The 21,270-nt window shown below is 34.1% G+C and overlaps 2 protein-coding genes across 2 annotated transcripts in view; both read right to left on the reverse strand.

Moving 5' to 3' along the window:
* LOC140742407 (neogenin) overlaps window positions 1-21,270 on the reverse strand; it is a 191,249-nt gene that overhangs the window by 118,566 nt on the left and 51,413 nt on the right. The window lies entirely within an intron of this gene.
* LOC140742408 (uncharacterized) lies at window positions 1,911-7,200 on the reverse strand. The gene is made up of 2 exons (XM_073073338.1): window positions 5,405-7,200; window positions 1,911-3,202 (listed from the first exon to the last, which is right to left on the reverse strand). Exons 1-2 carry the CDS (start codon window positions 6,596-6,598, stop codon window positions 3,191-3,193), a joined length of 1,206 nt encoding a protein of 401 aa, XP_072929439.1. The 5' UTR covers window positions 6,599-7,200; the 3' UTR covers window positions 1,911-3,190.

Below are 21,270 nucleotides of genomic sequence, written 5' to 3' on the forward strand. Positions count from 1 at the left end.
TACTAATATCGGTACGACAAAGTTTCCTTCCCTAGCCAAGTGATTAGACACCTGCTCTCTAATGATCTTCCGTCTCAAGTTGTTCACAGGTGCATCGCCTTCGATGATCACTTACTTCAAGCCACTTATACTTAGTTATAGTCTAATAGTTTCATAATTTACTTAATTATTTCAAGTATTTACTACTAACTTTAGAGTAAGATGATGCTATGGTACTCTGTCTAATGGATGTAGTATATTTATGTAATGTTTATTTCAAATTTTATTTTTCGACTTCGTAAAACTTTGACAATAACAATACAGCTGAAAAGCCTCTATGAACATAACATTAGAAAATTCAATTTTTGCCATCTTATTAATAATCGAACTACTCAATTATTGCCTGTTAAATAGCAAATTATGACAAATCTAGTACGCATAAATTATTTAATTTCGATGTTTGGAAGGCAAAAATTAGATACATTTATTATTAAATGCATTAAGGAGTTGGTTGTGTGGTTTGATAACAACCAACACTGGTAAGCCACTAACCCCTACACCTCCCAATACGCATTGGACCAGCGTGGTGAAACATGAACCAGGCCACCCCCAGCTATGGAGCCCGTACTCAGCAATGTAACATAAAAAAGGGTTACAGCTCATTTAAACTTAGGAATTTTCACTTTAATATTTACGCATACAATTTCACATCTTGCGTACAACAAAAACTGAAGCTATTAATAGGGATGGACGTGCTAAGGGCGTAAATAGAGAAATTATATTCACGACGAGTATGCAATTACCACTTAATTAAAAATACGCACTTTTATACGCTAAGCCAATGTTTCTCAAACTATACCTCAGTGTACCCCTATTACGCCCGTTGTCAATAGTTATTCTAGCGATTTTTACAATGTCTAGTATGTAGAAATTATCCAATGGAAATGTTTGATAGGCAAAAATAGATAAATTTATTATTTAATAATAGGCGTTAGATAATTATCGGTGAACCCTTATAAAAAATTTGGCTATAGATAGAAAAAAGTAGAATGTTTATTAATAAAAATAAAATTACAAAGATAAATAAATGTTTGATGTTAATTATTGCAGTGCGTGGGTCTATTTCGCATCGTAAATCAATTAGATTTAATTCTTAGCTAATTAATGGCGGTTAATATGTAAATATATAAATATATATGTAAATATATATAAATAAGTTCTTTTATATTATATAGTTTAATTTATTACTGTTATTTTTTAGTAATTGTAATTATAAATTTAAATATATAGAGTCCTCGAAAAAAGTACCCCAATTAATGAATTGAGTATTTATTGACGTACCTCAAGGTACACGTTTTACCCCCATCTTCCCCACTTTGAGAAACACTGAACTAAGCGATTGTTAAAATATACTTTAAAATTGGACTCTTCATTTGTAGCTGGTCTTTTGTTTGGGACCGTTAATGAGTGTTCATTGCTCTATCCACAATCCACATAGTTTCACTATGCTCTTACAAAACATTAAGATTGAAGATAAAACCAAATGTTTCGTTAGCACGCCAATTATACAAAATCATTATTATATTTTTTATTACTCGGAAGCTTCTGGTATTCTTGTTATATTTTGAGTTGGCTTTTGTTGTTTTTGTATTTTGGACACGGCTGTTCATTCAGAATGTGGAAGCTAAGCCTGGACTACCATTCTGACCAAGTGCCTAATAAATTTACCATGCTGACAGGAAACTAAGCAGGAACGCCTGAGTTAAGTATGTTTTCCTTACCACACTCTTCAAAACGACACAGCAGTCTTACGAGTACACTCCTGTTATGAAGTAGAAATATGTAGGTAGGGCGGTGGTGCCTCCGAAGTCGACCACATACAGTTCTACCACATTTAAATTGAAATATCATATTACAAATACAAATACAAATACAAATACAAATCGTTTATTTGCTTAAATGTGGTTACAAAAGATGAAATGATTTTATAGATATCGAATCTCACATTTACCATTTTCGGTGTGCAAATTATTATTAGTTATAATTAATTACATTAAGATTTACAATAATTTAATATCATTATTCCGACAAGTATTAATATAAGTTACATATTTACGTCAATTTGCTTCAGATTACATTAGGTACACGAGTCAATAAATATAAATATAATATCATCTTATTCTATTTATGTCAGTTAATAACAATAATAATGATATCTCATCCCAAAAATTCTTTTATTGAGTAAAAACATTTTTCTGATAGCCAGTGATGAACATGTTTTTTGAATTTTAACAATTGTAATCTCTTTAAGTCGTCAGGGAGTCTATTGTAAATCTTTACACACATGTGGTATGCGTTCCTTGATCGCATAGCGGTTCTACTAATTGGCAGATAAAGTTTTTCGGGATGTCGCGTTAAAAAATTACAATTATCCTTCTTTTTATCAAATAGTTGCATGTGGGTTTTTACAAATATACAGACTTCATAAATGTACATACTTGCTAAGGTCAGGATTTTAAGGTCTTTAAAAAGAGGCTTACAGCTTGTTTCTGGAGAGACACCACATAAGGCACGAATACAGCGTTTCTGAGCTATAAAAGCTTTGTTATGATCTACCGAATTTCCCCACAGCAGTATGCCATATCTCAGATTAGAGGCTACATAACCATGATATGCCTTAAGAGCTGTTGGTAAGCTACTTATTTTTGGAAGACGCCATAATGGGTACACAAATCTACTTATTTTAGAGCACAGTTTATCTATGTGTTCCTTCCACGTGCAACACCGATCTAGATGTATCCCTAAGAATTTAATTGAATCTGTTTCAGCTATGGTTTCACTTTTGTATTTTATATTTAAATTAAGTTTATTTGAACCTCTGTTTCCGAATTGGATATATTTAGTTTTTGCCACATTTATTTGCAAATTATTATCATTTAGCCATACTACTATTTTATCAATTGTTTCATTAATTGTCTCATTGTAATTATCAGAGAGATTGTCAGGAATAACTAAAGCTATGTCATCTGCGAATAAAGAATATTGATAGTTTGAAGTTTTTGTAATGTCATTTATATATATGATAAATAGGAGAGGCCCTAAAATACTACCTTGTGGTACGCCTACTTTATTATATTTTATGTCCGATTTAAAATATTCTTCTTCAAGAGTGATAGGATTAACGCTACTTATTTCTACATATTGCTTTCGATCAACTAAATAGCTTTGAAGCCAGTCTAATGGACAACCACGGATACCGTATTTCTCACATTTCCATAAAAGAAGTTCGTGCGAAACAAAATCAAACGCTTTACTTAAATCAAAGAAGACACCAGTTGTTCTTACTCTTTTATCTACGCTTTGTAAGATACTATTAATAAGGTTAAAAGCTGACAAAGATGTGGATTTATTCTTACGGAACCCATTTTGATCCGGTGTCAATATATTATGTTTTTCAATAAAATTAGCTATTCGGACATATATTGCCTTTTCAAATATTTTGGAGAGTACCGGTATAAGAGCAATGGGCCTATAGTTGTTTAATAGTGATTTATCTCCTTTCTTATATATAGGTTTTATTACTGACGTTTTGAGTTTGGTCGGGAATATTCCAGATGTAAATGATAAATTTATTAAGTGGCTTAATATTGATGAAATTAGTTTTGATACATTTTTAATAACTTTGGTTGTTATATTGTCATATCCAACTGAGGTTGTACTATTAAGTTTCATTATAATTTTCAAAACTTCTATGTCATTTGTCGGTGATAAAAATATTGAATGGTTATTAATGTCCATTTTATGGTTATATGTCACATTAGTAATTACGTTACTTTGAGTCAAGTTTATAAAATAATTATTAAAAAGATTTGCAATATCAAGTGGTTCGTTCAAAATAGTATTATTATAACTAATGTTTTTAATAAGTTTGTCATTATTTATCATGACTGAATTGTCTTTAATCACATTCCACGATGCCCTGCATTTATTTTTAGAACTTTCTATAAATTTTTGATTGCATAATTTTTGAGCTGTTAGTAAACATCTTTTAAAAATTTTGTTATAATTAAGATATTTTCGCTTACATCCGAAGTTACGCTGTTTATAGTACTGATATCTAAGATTCCGTTTCGTATTCGATGATACTTTGATACCTTTACTTATCCAGTACAACCTATTGGTCTTTGGTTTTAGTTTAATTTTTTTGATTGGGAAGCAAAGATTGTAGAACAGTGTAAATAGATCATGGAACCTATCAAATGCTTGGTCTGCGTTGCTCTCGTCATATACTTCAGACCATGAGAGTTGAGAAATGCATTCGTGGAATTTTAACATGTTATCCTTATTGAAGTCTCTACGTTTTATATATTGCGCATAAGGAATGTATTTTTTTGTTTGTATCGGGACTGTTAATAGTTGTCCAGTATTATGGTCTGACAGGTTAAGATTTAGAGTTTCGCCTTGTGCGTGGGGAATGTTACTCAATATTTGATCTAGGCAAGCACAACCCCTCGTTGGTTCCTGGATGTGTATAATAAAATTAAACGCTTGAACCACTCTAATAAATTGTTCCTTTATATTTGTGTCTTTTAAAATATCAATATTAAAGTCCCCTGTTATCACAACTCTATGTTTTGTTTTACGGCCTAGGTAAAATAGAATTTTTTCAAGATGATCAAGAAATAATTCTACGTTACTATTTGGTGTGCGATAAATACAGATAATTATAAATTTAGCGTCAGAAAGTTCTATACCACATATTTCAAAATAATAAGTTTGCCTTAAATTTGTCGGAAATGATATTTTTTTAAATGCTATGTTATTCCTACACATTATACAGACACCACCACGACGATGTTGAGTTCGAGAGTAACTGTCGGCTAACTGAAATCCTGGCAATTTAAAGTTAATTTCTTCACCTTGTTTTATAAAAGTTTCTGACAAACAAAGTATGTCAATATACCTATTATTGTCTTGGAGATTTTGAAGTGTTATCCCCAGAAAGTCTCTTTTACTTAAGAAACCAGCTATATTTTGATGTAATATTAAAAGACTGTTACTATTTTCATAGTTAACGAAAAAATGTACTATCTTTAAATACATGGTCCTCAGATGACGGTTTCACCTGCTTTACTGTAAAGTAATCTAATATTGTTTTTTGTTTGGGAAGCCTAATCGGTTTATTGAGATTTCCGTGATATGATTCGTATCTAGTTTCCTGTAAGCGTCTTTTTATCGACTTCGGGTCAAGATAGGTGCGGTTATAATCTATGCAGTCAATACAAAAATTAATTTTGTTACAAATTTCAAATAAATAATTATAAGTCACGCTACACTGTACAAAATGACAGTTTGTATGCAGTTTGCATATTAATTGTAATTTCTCGTTAAGCAATTGTTCATTAAGGTGTTTATTTTCCAATACTTGTAATATAATAACTTGATGGTTTTTTAGCTTTTTGCAGGTTGCACTTAATTCCGTTATAATTTTCAGTGGATTCGTATCATTTTCGCCCACACAAATTATTACTTTATTTGACTCAGTTATGTTAGAAAGTGCCTGACACCCTCTTAATACTTCCTCTGTATCAGCGAAAGGTTTCGTAAGAGAAGTTATGGTGTATTTTTGGTACTTCGACTTTTCTCTTGATTTTTGCAGTGCCAAAGCGAGACCCGAACATTGCTGGGTACCGTAGATCCATATTTTGTTACTATCTATAACCTGTTGTTGATGTGTAGTGTCTTGATTCACATTGCTACTTTTAGATGAAGGTGATTTTTTATTTGTTAGCGTTCGAGATTCTTCTAATTGTGTAAGTGACTCCTTTTCCAATTCTTCAGAATTATCCGAGTTCTCGGAGTTCTGCAGAGTGACGGTTGTTCCTGTTTTTGATTTATTTTGTGTAGGGGTTGAATTTAATTTCTTTGTCTTTTTTTTTACAAGCAGAGTAGAGCGTGGAGAATGTACTGCTGAGAGTGTATTTAGTTTTAAGTCTTGCTGGGATATTTTTTGCAATAGAGTATTTTTTTCTAATGTTAAATTCTCAATCTCCAAATGTGCACTGTTTAACTGTAGAGTTAGCTCTTCAATTTTCTGTTTTAAGTCCAATATATCTTCATTAATTCTTGTTGACAGGTCTGGCAAACTTCTTCGTATATATGAGTCATCTGATGTGATCGAGTTTTCTTCGTTGTCAGAGAGGGAGTGCGTCGAAATATCAATATGCGGATTGGCTCTACGTTGCCTTCTCGTTATCCTGTCGGGCGTCCAGTTTGCGTTTATATCGTGGGGGCCCAAAGGAGATGTAGTATTAATGGGCTTCTTGACTATGTTCTTAGATAAGACGTTCTGCGTAGTACTGTTATCTGATTGTATGTTTGAATTTTTTGACAGTTCAGTTTGGCAGTCTTGGCATGTCCATTTAAGTTTTTGGTCCTTGTTTATAACTTGAAATTTTTTGTTTGTTAACATAAGACAGTCTATCTCATAATCCTTCTTACATTTGCTGCATTTGATACTTGATTTACATTTTGTGCATATTTTGCTGTCTTTCAAGGTTACTTTACATTTTGTGCATATTTTGCTCTTTGCGGGAACTGTTTCTTTTTTCGAAGACATTTTTGGCGAAAATATGTATTTATATATATATGTATATATTTTTTTTTTTTTTATTTTTTTTTTTTTTTTTTTTTTTTTTTTAATATTATTTAATATTTTAATATTTCTTTTCTTTTCTTTTTCAAATATTTTTTATAAATAAAAAAAAAATAAAATAGAAATAAAATACGAAAAAACTAGATAAGCAAGAGATGCAGGATTTGAACTTGATCTTGCAGAAACCAGCGTTTTTGATGTAGTGTCCGTGCGCTCTACACCAGCGGCGCTTACACGTACAGGATGAATTTATTAACTCGTTGTTCGGAACAAAGCAATAGCTTTAAGATAGCGACTTAGCAACAACTGTATGAGTCATCACATTAGCACTGGAAACGCATTCTTGCACTTTTAAATCACTGTCAACGGCTTATTATTTGTTGAAGAATTGTTGTTCTTTATAATACAGCACTGACTTTAGAATAATGTTTATTGTTAATATTTAGTAGTGCACTTAACTTTATCGAATATCTAATTTTTAAACAAAAACGAGCACTTAAAACCACTTTATAAGATTTTTGAAACGGAGAGCACAGTATACACGTCTTGACTACACCGCAGCGCGCGGTAACGATTTATCATTATTCATGACAATATTCTTTATTGTTACTAAATACAGTAATTTATACACGTTTAAACATCAAATACAACGTTTTATAGCGGTCGAAGTTTAATTATGTATAATCCTTGTAAATATCCCCATTAATAAACGTTAATATATTGTAAATTCACATAACAATGAAATTATAACATGTGCATGAAAATATCTTAAATAACTCCATATGTTTGGTTCGGAATACTAATCGAGCGGTGACCACCACCTTGCATACAAATTGTCTATTAATACTATTGTGCATTTTTATTTTCATTTAACAATTCAATTTCTTACAATATCGCTTGCATGTACCAGTATCCTTTTTCAATAAATTACTAACTGGTAATTAATGGCTCTTTCACACACAAAGCTTTCTATCTTAGAATATTAAGTAACAAAAATAGTATGATTACAATTGGGTCCAATTATACAGACGTCGATTCACTACAACGATAGTCGGTAAACTTTTCTGCATACATTATTAATAAATCGGTTAGCATTCTCAGAAAACCGCCATGTATATAAACGGCTTAACAAAAACATAAGACATGGTACATACACACCGCGCAAAAACCAATCTTTTTATATATCCACATCTTATTACTTATTACTTAAGTAAAATCACAACCGTAAAGGTGTGATGAAAGAACAAAAATCATAACTATTCGCATTTAAATAAGCGAGGTTTTATGAATGAAGAGCGTTGCTTGTTTTGCGGAGTGCAGCCTCCGGGGTCGGCGAACTTTTGACGTAACGGCAGCGCCATGTTGCAACATGGCCGCCTAACGCGGGAAACCCGAGAGCACTTATTCCGATTGCTTCCACGCTATTTTTTATAACGATTGCGGTTTTAGTAATTTTGTTGCGTTTTAGGATTCAGCGAGCGTGCCCGCGCGCCCGAGCGTTCCACACTAATATGTTGTTTGTTGATGTAACGAGTTTGAAACTTCGAGGCATCCACCATATAGATAAGTATCTTGTTTGAACATATCAACGTTGTTTTACTGTAGATTAACGTTGTGTTTGGACTTTTAACACAAGTTTTAATGTCTGTCTTATTAATTTTATGACTTCTAATAAAACTTGAAACATTGCAAAGCCTTATTACTACCTTATAAGTTGTGTCTGAAAAAACAGTGTTTATATTTATTTTATGTCAAAAGTAATTACATAGGTATTACCAACCGTTAACTTAGAACTCGAGAGCATTCTGCGTATGTACTCGTATATTGTATGTTTGTAGAAAACCTCTACATCAGCAAATGAACACCACCCAATGGTAAGTGTCCAGTGCCGCCAATGGACATCTGTGTCCAACCCCAGATAGATTTAGAGGCCTATTTAAGCTTGACCACGATGCATTACTATTCCCGAGGACCAAGTTGAAACAACTCTCCTCGCCCACCTATCTCACATATAAGTATATCACTTAAAACTATGTATCTAATATATATTCATCTAAAAGATACTTTATTTGTATAACAAAATATAATCATTTAAATACAATTACTATACTAGACTGAAAACCAAGCATATAAAACCCCACATCCTAAAATAACTATAATATCTTACGTTTGTCTACAAAACGGGACTAACTATAAAACTTTTAAACAGTTTTGCAGTGTGTTCATTCAATTACAAAGTTTCAAACTATTGCTACCAGCTATAATTCCATTCGGAACCCTCATCTATTAAGTCGTACACTTGCTCTAGTCTCGGATTAATTAATGTTTATATATTTAATAGAAAGCCCGTTAGTCACTTGTTGCACGGCGGCTGGTGAGCGATAAGCTAACTGTTTTCGAATTATAACTTACTAATGTTACTGAATGAGTAGTTGAGATAGACTTCACTTTGGGCGTCTCTTAGCTAAAAAAAGACGTATTCCCAGCATGTCAAGGTTTTATTCCCTACGTTCCTAAATTTCTTAAAATACTAACTGCAGCCTATATAGGATATGTAATTAGAAAACAATACTAGTTAAGTTATAATCAGCTATGTTTATCAATTTCTATAGATCAAAATATAGCAGCCCAAGCATTTTTGCTTCAAGACTGACGGTCGGGACAAAATAAAGATTCCTTTGTATTTGGCTGCGGAATCAGACAACAATATCCAATTCTGTAGCAATTTTACGCAAAATTTTGTTTGCGAGAGAATTGTTTGCAATCAAAGTTATCTTTTATTCCTCATAAAATATAACGTTTTCATACTAAAAGTAATAAATAAAATGACAAAAACCCTACTAAAAACCCTACGTTATCAAATTATCGAGCGATAATAGCACGACTGACTATATCGCTTAACTATCTCTCGCTTCCAGTACAACAAGGCCCTTACGCCTACACTAGAACAACAGCCTACACTTGTGTCAGTTTACATCAACCCCTTTCCGGTTCCTCCCCCAATGTAACACCGTGTTACCACAGATGTACTAGGCCCCTAGTTTAATTCAACTATTATGAGAATCTATTGACACGTGTTAAAGAAAACTTAAGTATATCCTGGCTACCCTTTAATTAATTTATAGTAAAACTAATATTAAATACCACGTTATCCATCCATTATTGTACCTTTGGTGAAACCGAGTTTCCTGTCAGAATGAAAAGTAGTTGGCCATTGTCCACCGCGCTGACCAAAAGCGAATTAACTAACTTTACACACCTTTGAGAACTTTTTCGAAACTCAAGTATGCAAATTACTTCGCGATGTTTTTCATCCACCGTTGAAACTATTGATAATTAATTTCTAACACGCACATTATTTAGAAAGATCAGAGTGCGTGGTTGGGATCGAACTTCATTTGCTGCAATTGATAATCCATGTTACAATTAATAGACTATCGTTCCACATCAAGTTGTATCAAATTCAAAATTTTCCAAAAAACAACACCCCAAACCTCACAAAACGAAACGAAATATATTCAAACGTGTTAGAGGGCTGATTTAGACAAAAACTAATCTTCATAGTTAGATTAACAAACCTTTTCCCCTCTTCGGGAATCGATCGAGTTCATAAAAAAATCTGCTTTATTGTCCACCTGGACAGGACCGCTTATAAAGATCAAATTGTGGTAATTTTGAATATTGTAATATTGAAGAAACTAAAGTAACTAAAGATAAAAGTTAATTTATAAGAAAATTGCTTTTTTTTTATTTCTTTGTTTGTTGTTTGTTTTTCATATATTCTCTTACTAAGCCTTAACTAACCAATTCTTCCGATATTATATTGATATTTATACGTATACCTAAAGTAATACTTTTGTTATTGTGCTTATTACATAAATATGTATTTAAACTAACCAATAAAGTGTATTAATACTTAAGCGTAGAGCTCATTAGTTGAGGCTGTTCAGTTAATACAGCTGAAACGGTTTAGAATAAACTATTTAATTAAGGTAATTGCATCCTCCCTTAGCTAGGGTCCTTTTATATCGCTAACAGAACCCATAGGTACAAAGGGATAGGATAGTCTACAATTTAAAATAGGCTGTTCAGAAAAACATTTAACTTTTACTTTTAATTAAATAGCGTACTTAATGACAGGGATTAATTATCAATTAATTTAACGACGAAGGTAAAAAATGTTACGAAAGTGAAACACCTGAGAGTTATTAAAAATCCTCAAAATGTGTCTACTAATCCTCACTTTTGGTCCAGTGGACTATGTTGTAAATATTTTATTGTCCCATTGCTGGGCATGGATAAACTCTCAGGGTGAAACAGGACCACCGCATTGGTGAAGTTGTAATTAATTTTCAATACGCATTTATTTTTGAAAAATAACAATTTTGTTCATTTGAAACTCGGACCCCTCGTTTAAAAAACCTAGTTTCATCAACCAGGCTGCTCATATTAAAATATAAACATATACTTAACTAATAATTCTACCCTGATAAATACAACAAGTCGACTTAATCCCACAAAGGCTTTAGTTTCAAATTAGCTTCACACGCAGTGGTCGCAAATAACGCTAAACTTGGCTAATTAAGATATAATGGCGAAAACTTGTCAAAGTGCCGAAATTGCCAGATCCAATATTGTCGATAATTAATAAATTATGAAGGTGAAGGTGGTAGAACTCTTCATGGTTCGAAGTACCACCGCCACACATATTTCTGCGTAATGACACCAATATTAAGCGCTGCTGTGTTCTGGTTTGAAGGGTGTGATAAGGGAGACATACTTTTCCGAGACGTTCCAACTGAGTCCTCAGGAGTAGCGGCGCATCTATGACCGACCTCGAGTAGGATCTTAATTTTGCTTCTAATCAATTGATTACAGGTCTCCATTGGCGACAGTAGCCACTATCTGGTGGACTGCATGCTAGTTTGCTACTCTTATCATATAAAATACTTTAAGACAACTTAGTCATCAGGCGTAGCAAACTAATCTGTGGCCGACCTTAGGAATCTAGATTCCTAGATTAGAATAAGACTAGTCTTATCTGGGGTTGATTGGAGATATCTATGGGTGGCCACTTAACATCAGGTGGATTGCTCGTTTTCTTCCATAGTATAAAAAGATGTATATTAGTACCTTCTTGTACAGAAAATGCTGACGTAGAACCATTCTCGTAGTGTCAATCACCTCGCTTTGTGAAGCTTTCCGATCATTGAAGACACACTCGTGCACTTCAACCCTCTGCGCTGAGGGCGGCACAATGTACAGATTTCCTAGTCTGATAAAATGAGCTCGTAATTCAGTTTGCTAGACCTATGTTGGTATTTCTAATCTCTTACGATTCGTTTGTTTTTTACCATCATTGAGATGATTCAATTCTTTTTTCTATTATATAAAAAACAAAATAAGTACAATTAGGAAGAGTAATGCGAGCTGTTGGCGTAGAGCGCATTGGTAAACTTCACACACCCTCGAAAACTTTAATAACTCTTGGGATTGCAAGTATTTTCCCTATGAGTCCCTTAATCGTTTAATCAAATGATCGATCAATTAATTTAAAGTCAGATGTGCTTGCCAGATATTTGAATCTCGGATCCGATTGAAAGATTAAATTTCTAACCACTAACTACTTATCACTGCTTTTTGGTGGGTGCCATAGACACCTACACAAACAAAACAGACCAAACCTAAGACCAAAAACATAAGTCAAAATTCATCATTTATCGAACCTGAAACCCTTTATGGAGATTGAAGAATACGAAAGAGTTCTTACGGATACAGTCAGATAACTCCATCACTCCATACCCAGCTCATCTATAAATTTAAATTCACACTTACACATCTGCTTCGCCGAGATTGAACCCGGACCCCTTTACGAAAAAAAGAGCGCAAGAATCACGCCATACCAAGACAAGTTTACAAGCTTCAATTACTTTGTGATAATAATCGTACCGAACGAAAAACTTCAGAAAATTATCTATTCAACTGTTAAATATTCATTTTAGATAAAATACTTTAAATATCTCTATTAAGTTATCAGCAAAAAGGTAAACTTGTTTACATTTCACACTTCAATTAATCCTTTGCTATTCATAAAAAGAAATTAAGTAGTTATTTTATTTTCTATACCTTCACGGACTTGTTTCACCACGGACTATGAAGCTATTAAATAAAACATATTTTAAAGGAACAAACGAATAAAAGACCACCTAAGCGATAGTGGTCACTAGCCTTTAATATAATCAGTTCCAGTTAAGATTAAAGTCTTAACTTAGTCAAGATGTGTTACTACCCCTTACGCTGTTTGTCCACTGCACCGTCACCGAGCCGATACCGATAATTAAGACGGCGCCGAAGTAGCGTACACATTACTACACATATATTTACTATGGGATGACGGTGCTCGGGTGACGGACGTTCGGTGGACAAGCTGCTATTGTTAATGTATGTACGCTACTTCGGCGCCGTCTTAATTATTGGTATCGGCTCGGTGTCGGTGGTTGGTGGACAAACAGCGTTAGGGTAATGTCTGAATCGTTGTCCCTCTTAGAGGAAGTGAGAGAGAGCCAGAGTAAGAAGGAGGGAGTAAGAGTAAGAGTATGGTCTATCGCGCTGGTTAAGTGAGGATGAGCAAACTTCACATACCTATGGGAAGCTTTTAAATATTTATACATTGTTATTATTATTAAACTCATTAGCACTATCAGATTGAAACACTACTGTAAGTGAAATACCAAATTAACTTTGAAAGATAAGCATTTTAACCAAAAAGAAATAAATATTTTCAAAGTTCGACATCAATGCCGATATTATCCCATAAAATTTGATACAATGTCAATTGCTCTTATGATCTTTATTCGCTAGCGGTAGAGCAGGTAGCAACGATCATTGCCTATCTCGCCAATTCTCGCAAACAGTAAACAACTTGTGAAACTATTTAATGGAAAATTTAAACAACTCTCAGAGATTCTACGGAATATCTTTATTTAGTACTTGTTTTCTGATTGCCAAATGGAGCTGAAATAGTTTGAATCAGTAAGTAAATAAAACGCCTACTTCAGATAAAGTTTAAATGATTATAGATACAATCATCAAAAGTTTAATTTATCTCTTCACTGCTTCTTGTACGATTATGGTATTATTTTTTGTATGTAAAATATCAATAACGAAACAAAACATAAATTAATGTAACGTAGTAACCGAAAGCTTCGATACACTTGCTATTCATATGATATTTTAATTAGGAGTATTATTCGTAAATATACCGAGCGAATTTTTCAAATAGGTCCTTATAAGCAACTCTATCAGGTCGTGGAATAATATTGAGGGTGTATTTTTTTTCAAAATAAATTCGTTTGATACCCGGCTAGGGAAAAAGCTATTCTAAAAAGTAATGATGCAGTTTTAGTTTTTATCTAAAATCGGCCTCGTAACTCCTTTCAGCGTTTTTCGCTAATCCTTATAGTTTCAGAATTGGCCCTAAAACCCCGTTTGAAAAATTCACCCTGTATATGGGTAATAAGAAAGAAAACATAAGAAATCGGACATAAACAATTACTAGAAATAGTAGTCTTCCAATGCACATAGTAGAACTGTTCATAAACATGAAACTGTTTTCCTAAGTTTATTCGCCATTTAATTCCACAAGTGCAGTCAACCGAATCTATAACCCTTCTTTTTCGAATACCAGAGTGCAACTGCTTAACTTTTTAAAAATCAATAGCAAAAGTAAAGCACTCGATGCTCTACAAACAGCCAAATATTTTTGAATTAAGCAATGGAATTTATTTGTTTTTCTACGCCGCTTGTAGTGTCAAAAGGTTCAATTACATGTTTGTTCGACATAAAAACACGTCTCGTGCTTTATACAAAGCAGTTACAATGCGTCAAAAACCAACTAACACTGTTTCTAAGAATGTGCTACAAAAACGTCGTTCCATTTCGCTTCCCTCCAAACTAATAACTAGTGACGGGTAACAAATAAAAGCACGACGTTCCTTTACACATCGCCGCAAAAAGCTGACAACAAAAGAATACAAAATGTTAGAAAACACCCTGTTAAATAAGCTGAAATTTCGGTATAAGCAATAACTTAGCGAGCAAACAAGATCAATTTTCTGTGTTTACGCGAAAAAATTTGTAATCTGTGCCTCTTTATTATTATCTGTGCGCGGTGGGAACGATCCCGCGCGCTTTATTTTTAGATTCTTATTTTTGGTAGACCCTTCGCTATCTGTCTTCGATGGTTCCACAGCCACACCCACTTAGAAATGTCCCATTGGTGAGCACTCGTCTTCTCTAAAAATAACAAGGATTTATTATCGCTAATTACGAATTATCGAAATAAAAATAAGGTTACACTTAATAGGTAAGTTCTAAAAAACTTAACATCTTTTCTAATAACAAAAAATAAATACACGTAACATAACAACGTTATTTAACTAAAAAATAAAACGAACATTAAAAATTAAAAATGCCATAAACAATCAATATTTATTTACACGCGAAATATACAACGCATTACGCATCAATTCTGTATTATCTGTGCCGCTACGTTCCCGCTTTCCGCGCACGTTTTTATTATGTAACACTACGGCAGCGGTTACGAGGCTATTCAGCCTAATGCGCAATAAGTTCTCGACCTATACTGTTCCCAAATTATTGTTACACGTCCGCCCTTCCCATTTAAGCTTTATTACGCTTAATAAGAATGTTACATGTAAGAGTGATATAACATCAGCGTGGTGTTATTGTAATTATTTTGAGTTCACTGAGTAATTTACACAGATTATGTAAATAATGTTTACTCATATTGACCATAGACTTCGATATTTTTTTTGCGATGTTCTTTTTGTATCTATTGACAATTGAATGATACATAATAATCTACTTATCTATGATTTCAGTAAGTACCACTGCCTGGAATGTTTCTAGATAGATTCAAGCTTTGTATAAAGCCTTTATTTGATGTGCCAGCCAAACTGGGCTAATCAGATCCGACAAAAAGTCAATAAGAACAATATCTGTCATATTGATCTTATATTCAGCCACTTAACACAAAGTGCACGCAGATATAAAAGCTTCGCCTCACGTCTAGCGTATCGTGACAATACCGATGTTATAAAAATAAGTTTTATTATGTTTCTAAAGTTCGCTATAAAATATTTTATAAAAGTATGCTAGGCACAATTATACTTCTGGGTCCATTTACATGTACAGGCATAGAGCGTTCCAGACACATGTCACGGCAGACAGAAGAATAGTTTATTTATTTATTTAATTGGACTATTAACAGAAATATATTATATATGATGGTATAACTATTATATTATGGTATAACAATATGTCTACTTAAATTTCTAGTGCTTGCATGTAATTCCAGTTATAAATAGTCACAGCATGCGATGTTAAAGAAGTTAAAGAAGTACGAGAACTAACTATGTATAAAAGTGTCACAATGTTAGTTACCGTACTCGTCCGAAACGGTTTTACCGATTTTCACCAATTTTACATGCATATTCAGTAGGTCTGAGAATCGGTTCCTATCTCTTTTTCATACTCCTAAGTGATAAGGGTTGTTCGCCGTTAACATTTTTTTATTTATTTGGCAACACAACATTTGCCGGGTCAGCTAGTAAATTATAAAATTTGAAAAATTTGCAACTTTGGTAATAATATTATCTGTGAAACTTTAAGTAGTCAAACTTTAACAATTTTGGCTTAGTAGTGCCTGTCATAATATTGTATAGAAAAATATGATTTTGTCTGTCATGCACCGTGTCTGAAACGTTCGATGTCTGTAGATTTAAACCGGGCCTTAAAAAATTTAATAAGAAGTAAAATATTTCTGCAAAAGAACCTCATTATTTCTTAGTCACTGATCTAAGATGTAGGCGTTAAGAAAATTACAAACACTCTTATTAAAATAAAAATATAAACAAAGCACTTTCAAAGTACTCATATTGTCTTAAAGCTAGAAGCTTTTTCTTTCGGGAATAGGAAAAAAATCTGTATAAAGAAACGTGTCGGCGTCTATAATTTGGAAATTTCGAAATTTTCCATCTACGGAAAACTTGCTACATTGAACACAATTTAATCTGGATTGGTTTAATAAATAAGCTTTTTGTATCAAAAATTCTAAAGTGATTTCTATATAATCCATTTACGATCAATCTTTACGCACTATTATCTGTGAACACTGAAGATTTATAAGGCTGACCGTCCATTGGGTACAGTTGCTTGAGCAACTGGTAGCTTTACATCCGTTATTAATAATCAATCTATCCAATGTTTTGCGTACCAAACACTTAATGGTAGAGTAAAAAAAGAATAACGGGCGTAAGTACCGTCAAACGTCGCTCAGCGACTTATAGTAGCCTGTGCATCTGCATTGGCTATGGAACTATAAATATACGAATAGTTCCATAGTGATGCGTAGACAATCAAGTTTTGACCGATTTTCAAATAAAATAAAAAATACGCCGCCCGTTAATCGCGCAATGAACAAATTGAACAACCAGCGGCAACAGTTTAAGTGCTCAAGTAGCTTACGCGACAAAGTAGCCTAGCCAACCATCGCTCAAGCGATAGTCGCCAATGGACGGTCAGCCTAAATTTTAAGATGACTCATTAAAATCTATTCGATCTATTTTAATCGATCGGCTAAGGGTATGGCCGCTTCCCATTTTAGTGTCAAGTCACTGAATGTCCACTCTTGGAGTACAAAAAACAATGATTGTGATCATCCCTTCCGTTCCAGTCACGCTCCACCATCCTATCTCTGTATCTACTGTTAAGATCGAAAATAATTGCTTAATAATTATCTGATACTAACATAGAATAATAACATAATACAAACATATAACATAGAATAATAATAAATCAGTTTAACAAAATTTCCATGCGTATTACAGGGTACATATTATTTATATGTACCCTCATAACTGGCCGCGCTCGAAGCCTTTTGAATCTCGATTCGTACACACACTGGTATATAATAGAACGGGACAGAGAAAAATCAAAAATAGCATGTAGGAAGCATAACGCTTTTTTCGTATGCAACTGTTCAACTTTTTTTATATGATAGAGGAGTAGCAGACGAGCATGCAGTCCACTTGATGGTAAGTCGCTACTGCCGCCCATGGACATCTGTAATCAACCCCAGATAGAATTAGATATTCCTACCTGAGGTCGGCCACAGATGCGCCGCTACCCCTGAGGACTAAGCTGGAACGCCTCGGAAAAGTATGTCTCCCTTAGCACACCCTTCAAAACGTCTACGTCAACTCCTTCCCGTAGTCGGGTAAGGAACTTCGAAAAAAAACAAGCTGAAGTTACAAGGTGTTTTTAAAGTGGTCCGACTCCCAAAGCACCACCGGTGTATACCTATTTCTGCTAAATAACAACAGTGAAGCGCTGCTATGTGCTGGTTTGAAGGGTGTTGTAAAACATACTTTTCCGAGGCATTCAAACTTAGCTCTCAGAAGTAGCGGCGCATCTGTGGCCAACTCTAGGACTTTACATGTGAAGTAGGATGTATCTTACATATGTTTACTTACAATGGCCATATCATCACAGATTGCATGCGTTTTTTCTACTCCAATCATAGATTAGTAAAGATACTTCGCCGCCTTGAAATTGAATGAAGCCACAAACGGCTTATTAGTAAGTTCTTTTATTGAATTCTTGACAAATCTTTTTTTTTAGAGAAAATTTACGAATAAATAACACACTAATAATACTGCGTAATTTACATAATAAATTAATAATTATTTCAAATATTTTAGGGACATTTTAGCACGGAGACGTGGCAAAACTTTTTTACGCAACTATTTCAATTCTCAAAACTGGATACATTTTCTTGTTAGGAGTGAGTAATCTTTACTAATCTATGACTCCAATATAATAAAAACTCCACATGACAAGCGACATAAGACCTGGCATGGATTGGCGTCCTAATCGATCGGTCAGAGCTTTAAACATTCATCGTTCAAGGCCGGGTGATTGATTCCACAAACACGAACCCGATCCGTCTCCGTTTCGTACCGTTACACAACAACCCTTACTTACCTTATTGCTTTCTTCCTGGATGATGAAGTACTGTGGACTAAGCGCTTTTTCTTATAATATAAGACATACTTTTCCGAGGCGTTCCAGCTTAGTTCTTAGGAGTAGCGGCGCATCTGTGGCCGACCTCAGGTCCTCAGAAATATCGGATCGTATCTGGAGTTCATAACAGATGTCCATGGGCGGCAGTAGCCACTTATCATCAGGTGGACTGCATGCTCGTCTGCTACTCCTATATTATAAAAAAGGAACAGACGAACGTGTAGTCCACCTGCTGGTAAGTGGCTACTGCCGCCCATGTACCTCTGTAATCAAACCTAGATCAAATTAGATACGTACCAGAGGTAGGCCACAGATGCGCTGCCCCTAGGACTGAGTTGGTGTACCTCGAAGTATGTTCCTTGTTCCTAAATAACATGTACTACTAGCGTATTTTTTGTAATAGTATTTTATATCTATGACCAGTTATAGGCAAATGTCTAAAAAATATATACCCTCCGATCGGAATACCAACTTGGAAGGTGTCAGAACCCTTTGTGGTTCGACTGCGGCGGCACCACCGCCACACCTATTTCTACCTAATAACAGCAGTGTTAGGCGCTGCTGTGTTTCGGTTTGAAGGGTGTGGTAAGGAAGACAGACTTTTCCGAGGCGTTCCAGCTTAGTCCTCAGGGGTACCGCCTCATCTGTAGCCGACCTCTGGTAGGAATATCTAATCCTATCTGGGGTTGATTACAGATGTCCATGGGCGGCAGTAGCCACTTACCATCAGGTGGACTGCATGCTCGTCTGCTACTCTTATATTATAAATAAAAAAATAAAAAACTGTTCTATAACTCCACTATTAAGGTGATTAACTCAAAAGTAGGTCACATTACGTAACCACCAATAGAACCAAGTGGTAACATTTCATGAATCTGCATTACCTCACCACATGCTATATTATTGTCCACAAATGCGAACGAATGCTCTCAATCAATCAATTGGTTTGTCATTAGTTTGACAGTTTACGAATATAAATTTGACTTTAAACGGGTCGGAATCAACGGCCACGGCCGTCCATGTTGACTTTTCACCGAGCCACTTGTACATTTTATTGAATAACGATAGAAATTGAGGTTTTGTTAATAAAAATTCAAATGCATATTGAATCGGCGACATCGGAGCAGTCTACATATGTCAACTGTCTACGTTTATCAACAAATGTTTTTTTTTCCATATCAATGAAGTAACAAACGGAAAGGTAGAACCCGTATTACTAGGACGAGGAGGTACCATCTCGACAACTATTCCTAGCGTGGAAGGATTCTGCACTTACGTGGTCTTCCACAAAAAAAATCACATGTAGGAAGCATAACTCTTTTTCCTTACGTAACTATTCATTACCTTCCGCTAGTCGGGCAAGGAACTTCGGAAAAAAAGAAGACAACTGAAATTACAACAAATAACAAGAATGTAGCTGCTGGCCGGCTTACATATGAGGGGACCTTAGTCCTCAAGGATGGCAATACATCTGTACCCTCAAGGGTGGCTTCTGGTAGAATCTTGAGTCGGTTAAAGATACGGCGAAAATTTACCACTTATCATTAGATGGACTGCAAGCTCATTCTACTTCAATGTTATAAAAAAAGAAAATATAATTTTATAAATCAAGCATAGGTTAGTAAAAAAGAAAGTGACGTATTACATTCCCATACACTTATACTTCAGGGACTAATCGACATCTGACCCTCAGAAATAGGGAATCAATTTCACCTATTGATTTTTAAGATTACTATATTGTTCCACTCCGAAATAGGCCTCCTGGGACACACCCGTGTTTCTACTACATAGTCAGATATTACTAAATAAAACATATTTTTCTCAGAAACAACAACCAATCAAATATAACGCCACAAACAAGTACTTAAGAAACGATTGTGTAAAAAGTTCAATTACAGTTGGTATTGTATTTCAGTTTTGCCCCGACAAGAGCAATTCCATGAAATATTTACTTTGAAAGTTTTCGGGAGCGTCTCGGGGCATTTCATTGATGTTACCATAGAGCACATGTTAAATAGAAAAAACTTCTATTTAGCTGTAAAAGTATTTTATTCTTAATAGTATTTTACTCTTGATTGATCAATTAGCGAATTGTACACATTACTCAACATGGAAAATAAATTCTTCCTCATATTTTAAACATAATTCAAAATAAAAAATCCACGATATTTTTATGCAGCCTAACATGAGATTTATATAAGCATGTGGATTAAATCTAGATAAATATTCTTGCCGGAGTGAAATGCAGGAGGGTAATAAAAATCGCCTCGTAATATCAGAACAAATGCCCGATAATGTACAATACTTTTTACTTAAATGTCTGTAATAAAGCTCACTTAACTTTTAAAAAAATAAGACATTTCTATTTCGATATGAATCTATGGTTATACACATTATTCTCATTGGAAGCAGCTTAACTAACTTTCCTTCGCCGGAATTTTCTTTTGACGCAAATGATTAATGGAAAATTAACATCTTCGCATAATAACACTGTATAAACATAATAATATTAATTACTAACTGTGCCCCGT

The sequence above is a fragment of the Epargyreus clarus genome, unplaced genomic scaffold, assembly GCF_041222505.1.
Source record: "Epargyreus clarus isolate Ecla_fem2 unplaced genomic scaffold, WU_Ecla_fem_2.2 ptg000005l, whole genome shotgun sequence".
Taxonomy (NCBI): Eukaryota; Metazoa; Arthropoda; class Insecta; order Lepidoptera; family Hesperiidae; genus Epargyreus; species Epargyreus clarus.